The sequence below is a fragment of the Gordionus sp. m RMFG-2023 genome, chromosome 5 (assembly GCF_954871325.1).
Source record: "Gordionus sp. m RMFG-2023 chromosome 5, tfGorSpeb1-WG-v2, whole genome shotgun sequence".
Lineage (NCBI taxonomy): Eukaryota > Metazoa > Nematomorpha > Gordioida > Chordodea > Parachordodidae > Gordionus > Gordionus sp. m RMFG-2023.
This window is the reverse complement of record NC_088779.1, coordinates 7,161,116-7,168,994: the sequence shown is the minus strand read 5'-3', so window position 1 is coordinate 7,168,994 and position 7,879 is coordinate 7,161,116. Positions and strand designations below refer to the sequence as shown.

At 25.2% G+C, this 7,879-nt stretch overlaps 1 protein-coding gene across 4 annotated transcripts; it reads right to left on the bottom strand.

Annotated features, from left to right (window-relative positions):
- Positions 1-523: 523 nt before the first annotated feature.
- LOC135930569 (zinc finger MYM-type protein 1-like) lies at positions 524-7,446 on the bottom strand. 4 transcript variants are annotated; one of them, XM_065467397.1, is made up of 16 exons: positions 7,336-7,446; positions 7,209-7,293; positions 5,673-6,789; positions 5,372-5,629; positions 4,980-5,063; positions 4,791-4,874; positions 4,548-4,634; positions 4,355-4,438; positions 4,112-4,198; positions 3,916-4,002; positions 3,621-3,871; positions 2,459-3,559; positions 2,130-2,419; positions 1,936-2,086; positions 1,589-1,893; positions 524-1,546 (listed from the first exon to the last, which is right to left on the bottom strand). In XM_065467397.1, the coding sequence occupies exons 4-16, from the start codon at positions 5,627-5,629 to the stop codon at positions 1,182-1,184; spliced, it is 3,234 nt and encodes a 1,077-aa protein (XP_065323469.1). In that variant the 5' UTR covers positions 5,673-6,789; positions 7,209-7,293; positions 7,336-7,446; the 3' UTR covers positions 524-1,181. The 4 variants fall into 4 exon arrangements, with proteins under 4 accessions (XP_065323469.1, XP_065323471.1, XP_065323470.1 ...); XM_065467399.1 differs by having other exon boundaries at positions 5,673-5,757; XM_065467398.1 differs by lacking the exon at positions 5,673-6,789.
- Between the last annotated feature and the right edge of the window lie 433 nt (positions 7,447-7,879).

The following is a 7,879-nucleotide window of genomic DNA, read 5'->3' as shown; positions in this document are numbered from 1 at the left end:
AGTCTTAGCTGTCAGCCTCGGAAGTATACTGTACTTGGTACCGGTGCCAACTTGCATCAACGTGGGTATGTTGTTGATGCTCACTGTCACGTTGTCGTCATATGTGGTATATTTGACCCCCAGATTGTACACTTCCAAATTCTGCAGATTATATTCCTTAAGGTCTGTGCTTGAGTTGTCATCATCATCAATACTTCGATGCAGCGTCTACATGGCAGAAAATTTGATGGAGGCAACCCCCATCCCAAATCTACCCCTACCCCCTAAAAAAATTTCGCGGCCTTCGGCCGCGATATTTGCCTTAATCAAGAAAATCTTATATTAAGTCACTATTTATACCCTTACAAACATTCAGACCTGCTTTGGAAAAAAAAATTTACAAACTGATAACTATTGTTACTATCCGTTTTCAATTAACTTATATTTAAGTAGGTAGTGCAATCTTTTCATAATTTGATTGATAATCAATTTATTTTCATAAAAATTAATATAATAGTATTAAATGAGATAACATATTTACATTACTATAAAAAAATATCAAAAATTTAGTAAAAAAATATAAGATGAGTAATTTTAAAGAGGTATAGCTTGATTCTATAATTACTAATACCTTTATATTAAGTAAAAAAAACAAAATGAGTAATTTTAAAGAGGTATAGCTTGATTCTATAAATACTAATGCCTTTATATTAATTAAAAACATTCATATAGATATAACTATTATATAAAAAAAATTTTTATGTAAATATAACTTTTATATAAAATATTAGAATAAAGAATATAGTATATTTTGCACAAGAATTATAAAAACATTTATGTAAATATAACTATTATATAAAATATAAAATGAATAGAGTATATTTTGCACTGGAAATATAAATTTTTTTATGTAAATATAACTTTTATATAAAATATGAGAAAAAAATGAATATAGTTGCACTGGAATTATAAAAACATCTATGTAAATATAAGTTTTATATAAAATATTAAAATAAAATGAATATAATATATTTTGCACTGGAATTATAAAAACATTTATGTAAATATAACTATTATAAAATATTTAAATAAAATGAATATAGTATTATATTATGCACCGGACTAGAATGATATAAAAAACTATTAAATTAAATTTACATTATTAAAAAGGCGTATATAATTAGCTGTGAAAAAGATATAACTTATTTTATTAATAATTTAGTTAATCTTTTAGACGTAGATGCAAATCGCGTTATAATGTCGTCTATTTTAAATCTTTCAAAAACATCAATTTCGCTGGATATTAGAAGTAAATTTTCTAAAAAGGGGTCAGAAATTTTATTCCGCATTCTAGTTTTATTTATTTTGACTTTGCTCATCACTCTTTCGGCTGAACAAGAAGTAGTTGGTAGAGTCAATAAATATTTATATAATAAATATAAATTAGAATAAGAATTTAATTTATTTAAAAGACGATATGGTAGTATAAATGAATATTTTATCCATTTTTTTGTATTAATTATGTTATCGTTATTGATATCTTCCTCGGTTTCATCGTTTACAATACCTTTAATTATATATAATTTTAAATAAAATATCAATAAATTACTTTCATCAATATATAACCCATCATTCTTTTTTATTTTCAAAAGATCCTTGCAATAAATGATTGCTTGTGAATCCAAATATAAAGATCGAAAATCATTATATTCACGAGCAATATCTTGAGCATTTAATTGGTAAGTATGACAAATTTGAGATATTTGCCACCCTTCTATTCTATCATTGGCTATAATTCCAGCTGGTGTAAAAAGAGATATTTGAGATAAAAAATTTAAACAATCATAATTAAATCTTTCATTTAAATCATTAATGATTGTATCAAGCACAGGGAAAAATATTTCCCTTTTATATCTATAATGCTAAATAATAATTTTAAATCTTTTTTTATTCAACTTGTTTTTTTTTTGTTTAACATAATTATTGAATGCTGTTTGATCAAATTTGAATATTGATTTTATATTATGCAATTCCGTTGTAACATTATTCTTTTTCAAATAACTGTTAGATAAGGAATGCAATTTTAAAAAAATATTATCCCCATTAGCTACATTTTAAAATTATTTATAGAAATCGTAACTAATTTTAACCTCTTAGTCTTTGTAATTTATTTTTTGTGTGTTGTATTAATTTAGTTACCATAGCCAAATCATTACCAACTGCCTGCATTTCAATACAAGCCTCATGTGTGCATTTCAATATTTCTTTCAAAATAAATAGACTTAATATGAAATCTTCATCCTTAATTCTTGTTAATAATCCATCGGCAATAGAAGAGGTGCTTGGGTCATTAGAATCTTTTAATTCATTTAATGATGCTATAATATGTTCATAAACATCTAAAAAAATTTCTACAGCTTTATAAGATGATGACCAATTTCTAAAAAAAGATAAGTTACATTAAAAATATTATATTTACCTTGTTGTATTTTTTATTCTTTTAAGAGATTTTTTAGACTTTGTCATTTGATATTTAACAAACACTCCTTGACGTCTTACCCCATTCATGAAATTATATAACTCATCCAATATTCCCATTACCTTTTTCATTTCTATTTTGCATCCACAAACATGAGCAACTACTAAATTGAGCCTATGTGCATGGCACCAAATATATATGGCTTTTGGAGCCTCTTTCAATATTAAAGCCTGCATTCCTTTGTATACTCCTCTCATATTCCCTGCACCATCCATACTTTGCCCAACCATATAATCAAGAGGAAGACCAAGATCTTTGAACTTAGAAAAAACATGTTTCTTTATATTTTCCCCGGTGGTTTCTGATGTTGTAAAAACATGGATGATCCTTTCTACAGGATGTGGATGCGGATCATCTTCTATATATCTTACAAGTAAAGCAATGCATTCTTTTTTAGACACATCATATGTTCCATCTAATATGATGCTATAGGCACAATTCTCTTTAATTTTTTGAATAATACATTTTATTATTTTTATCTTAATGACTTCAATAATTTTTTTCACATGGCCATATGACAATAAATTTATATAAGGTCTTGAAATTTTATCTGATTTTTTTCTCCTCAATTTTTCGTTGTTATCAATGTATGCCCGTAAAGTTGGAACCGTTTTTGCCATTAATTTTATGAGGCACATAAAATTACCTTCATTCGAATTAGTGCCCCAAAAGGCTATGTTACATTTTATAAGGTATATAATGGCATCAATAATATTATGAACTATATTACGATTTTCCATTATTATATCAAGCCTATTTGATAGAAAATGATCTTGAATACGCTTATTTGCAAGCCAAGTCATGTTGGTGTATTCACAATCCTTATGAATAGAAGATGACTCATGTCTCTCTAAGTCACGCTTAAAATTTTTCCAATTATTTACTCCAAGTTGAGTCCAAAAAGTATTGGATTTAGGGCCACCAAACATAAGACAATAAAGACAAAAGACTTTGTCTAAAGTGGTGCTATAGGATAACCAATTTCTTGGTTTGAGGGAACCATCAATATTAACCTTTTTATAATAGGATATATTCATGCTCCTATTTAAAAGTAGAAATAATGGATGCGTAAAAATTAATAAAAATTAAATTTTTTAAAAACCTTTTGTGAGTAACAGGATATTGAAATATATTTGAACATGGCTGACATGGGCCTATGGAAATTATGAAATTAATCAAGATATTTGTCATTCTAAAGAATATGAAATGAAAAGGGTCATTAGGCTCCTTTTTTTTATATAATTGAATAATATTTGGGCCTTTAATGTTTGAAATATTTTGGCTTGCATTGGGATTGATAATTGGATGAAAAAAAGATATAATTGGGGAATTTTCAATAACTTTGTGTGTTTGCTAATTATTATTAAAGAGTGTATAGTTTTATTTAAATTAAATACCTCATCATTCAAAATCAGCAGATCACTGGAACTGGGCATTGTATGAGAAGATAATATAATTTGGGAATCTTCAGTAAAAGATTTGTGCTAATTATTAAATAAAGAATAATTAAAATTTGTTTATTCATGAAAATATCTGAATATCCTCATTTATTCCCTTCAAAATTATAAAAGAAATCTTATTTAAATTAAGTACCTCATTATTCAAAATCAGCAGATCACTGGAACTGGGCATTGTATGAGAAGATAATATAATTTGGGAATCTTCAATAAAAGATTCATGCTAATTATTAAATAAAGAGTGGTTAAAATTTGTTTACTTATGAAAATCTTAATTTTAATAAAAATTTTATTCTTAATTAAGATATAGAAAAGTGGAAAATATTTCATAATTTATTCACTTCAGAATTATCAAACAAATCTTATTTAAATTAAGTACCTCATCATTCAAAATCACCAGATCACTGGAACTGGGCATTGTATGAGATAATATAATTTGGGAATCTTCAGTAAAAGATTTGTGCTACTTATTAAATAAAGAATAATTAAAATTTGTTTATTCATGAAAATATCTGAATATCCTCATTTATTCCCTTCAAAATTATAAAAGAAATCTTATTTAAATTAAGTACCTCATTATTCAAAATCAGCAGATCACTGGAACTGGGCATTGTATGAGAAGATAATATAATTTGGGAATCTTCAATAAAAGATTCATGCTAATTATTAAATAAAGAGTGGTTAAAATTTGTTTACTTATGAAAATCTTAATTTTAATAAAAATTTTATTCTTAATTAAGATATAGAAAAGTGGAAAATATTTCATAATTTATTCACTTCAGAATTATCAAACAAATCTTATTTAAATTAAGTACCTCATCATTCAAAATCACCAGATCACTGGAACTGGGCATTGTATGAGATAATATAATTTGGGAATCTTCAGTAAAAGATTTGAGCTAATTATTAAATAAAGATTAATTAAAATTTGTTCATGAAAATATCTGAATATCCTCATTTATTCCCTTCAAAATTATAAAACAAATCTTATTTAAATTAAGTACCTCATTATTCAAAATCAGCAGATCACTGGAACTGGGCATTGTATGAGATAATATAATTTGGGAATCTTCAATAAAAGATTTGTGCTAATTATTAAATAAAGAGTAGTGAAAATTTTAGGCAAATGACTTATTTTATTCTTAATTATAATATATAAATTTTTTTTTAACAAAAGTTGAAATATTTAAATATTCTTATAATTTATTTCCTTCAAAATTGATAAAGGGCATAATAAAAATGTACCTATATATTAAAAATCTTATCTTTAATAAAAATTAAAAGTATTATGCTCAAATTATAGATGAAGAATTGGTTTCTACTAATTCACAAAATTTAAGGTTATTTTTACTTATATTTATTGTCATGAATTAAAATAATATATATAAAAAATTACTTTTTGGAAGTAAGATGTTATTGATTTTTTTTGTAACTTGGTTTCAACCCCATTTGTGATATTGAATGGAATATCTTTATTTAAGGATACCCAATTATTATCCTTTTTGATAGCTATCTTTGTAAATTTGATATCAGATAACTTGACATGAGGATGTTTATGTTTATAATGGTTATTTATTTTGTCACTTCTTATTTTAGAAGTTTTACAATTAATATAGTCACATTTGACTTTATATATTGTTTTGTTACTTGGCATCTAGAATAAAAATGAAATAAATATTTAGATAATATTTTTTTACTCACTGATGGCCATCAAGAATGATGGAGAATCATAATTTTATCCTTTATTTGACGGTGGATGGCTGAATCTTAAAATTCTCCTATCTTATGAGGTGTGATTCAGAAATTAAATTTATATTTGTTTAAATGAGGGTGTAATTTTAAAATTTTCCAGTGGTTTTACAAAATATATTAAAGAAATATATATTTAGATATTTTAATATATGTGCACAATAAATTTTTATTCATTTGTATTATATTTTTAATCTAAAAAATATATTAAAATCTTTTAAAATAAATTCTTATTCATTTGTATTTGTAATTTATAATCAAAAAAATATATTCTAGACCCTTATTGTTTTTAAATTAAAATTCATAAATATACACTCTATTAACATATTTTATAAAAATAATGAAAAATTTACTGATTCAATCATCATCATATAAAGGAAATTTATTATGCACCCATCATTGAATAAAGAAGAAAATTCTGATTACCAGTCATTCATAATGGACTATCAGCTATTAACTTATATTTTTGATAATGTTTTCTTAAAAGATTCCTATTATATTATATGTAAGCTTAATGCATGGTCACAAAAAATATAATATTTTTTGTTATTTATGCCAAAACAATCATGGATCAATATTTCCTCCATTATACACTTCACAATTGATTTCTTTATTTCTTAGTGTCCAACAATTTTTAGAAATGTATGATGCTTTGAAATCATAGTTTCTTTAAATTAACAATCCTAATAAATTTTGCAAATAATTGAAAACAGGCATATTTGTGATTTGCCCATTCATTTATCTTCAAATAAAGTCTGAGAAATGATATATTTTAATCATTGAAATTAGAGACCTTCACTGGCATTGATTTCTTCATCCAGCCTAGGTCATAAGTAAAAATAATTTTCAGGCCCAGTTCATGTTTAATGGAAATCCAAACCCAAACCACATCATAGGTTTCAAAGATTATTCCCAAGCCATATCCAAAAATTTAATTTATTGTTAACAAAAATAAACAATATTTCAGTATATGGAATCACTTTGTCAATTCATTTAATTGAAATCTTTTCTTAAATCAATAATCAAATGAGAGGAATAGATTATCTGTTCATTCTCCCAAGATTTCTATAAATATTTAGAAAAAAGGCCAAATATATTATGGAAAATTTGATGTTATATAAAATTTATCTAATAATGAAATAAAAAATTTATCAATTCTTTTAACAAATTTTTTATCACACAATGGTTTTCACCTCTCACTTATAATTTTGTATATAATTTACACTTACCTCAAAGAATCATTTATCATAAATAGAAATCAATTATGGGTCCAACCTGATTGCCTCACAAAAATGTGGTAATATTTACCCCATTGAAAATGATTATTTAAAAAATTATTAGCAAAAATAATTGCCATGGTTCAAAACCCAGATAACTTATTAAGTATACATATTAAGATTAAATAAAAATAGCTTCATTCTTTATTATATTTATTTATCTATCATCAAATTAAGGAAAATGCAATTATATGCTTAAAAAATTACCTTTTTAAAATCCAAAAATGTTTCTTTATATTGTTAATTGAGTAGGATTATCTTATCATAAAAGGGATTCTTTATTCAAAAGGTCCTTATTATAAAAAAATATATATTGATAATTTAAAATTGATACTGTGAAAATCTAAATCCCATTATGTAAATGAATTTTCTAAAAATTTAAAAAAATAAATATAGTGTATAATATTTATAAATTGACAGATATCTTTTCTTTAATTGACATTTTTCAGAAAATCAACGATAATCATATCGATTATTGGATTTAAAAATATCATAATACAAGTCAAAAATTACCCTCCAAAAATCAATACCTACCCCCCAAAAACAAATGCCTACCCCCCAAAAATCAATATCTACCCCCCAAAATTAATACCTACCCCCCAAAATGCCAATATTTTTTGGAGGCATTTGTCTCCTACCCCCCCCCCCCCCCCCCCCGGCCATGTAGACACTGCTTCGATGTTCATAGCGTGGTTCATATTCAATTGACAATCACGATCTTTGTAATTAGAAGATCTATTGTAAGTATGTCATTTTTGTACTGGTTGGGCCTTGACGAATATTTCGGAAAATCATTAATATTTTGAGGATTGTGTCTGTACTGACCACGACGGGGATAGTTGATTCGGTCCCTCTATAGCAGTCATCCCGTCGATCAG

Coding starts and splice junctions, on each gene's coding strand:
- LOC135930569 (XM_065467397.1), bottom strand. CDS start 5,629: ATGCCAAGTAACAAAACAATATATAAAGTCAAATGTGACTATATTAAT. Junction 2,420..2,458: donor AGAATAAAAAATACAACAAG/GTAAATATAATA, acceptor ATCTTTTTTTAG/AAATTGGTCATCATCTTATA. Junction 1,894..1,935: donor GTTAAACAAAAAAAAAACAA/GTTGAATAAAAA, acceptor TTAGCATTATAG/ATATAAAAGGGAAATATTTT.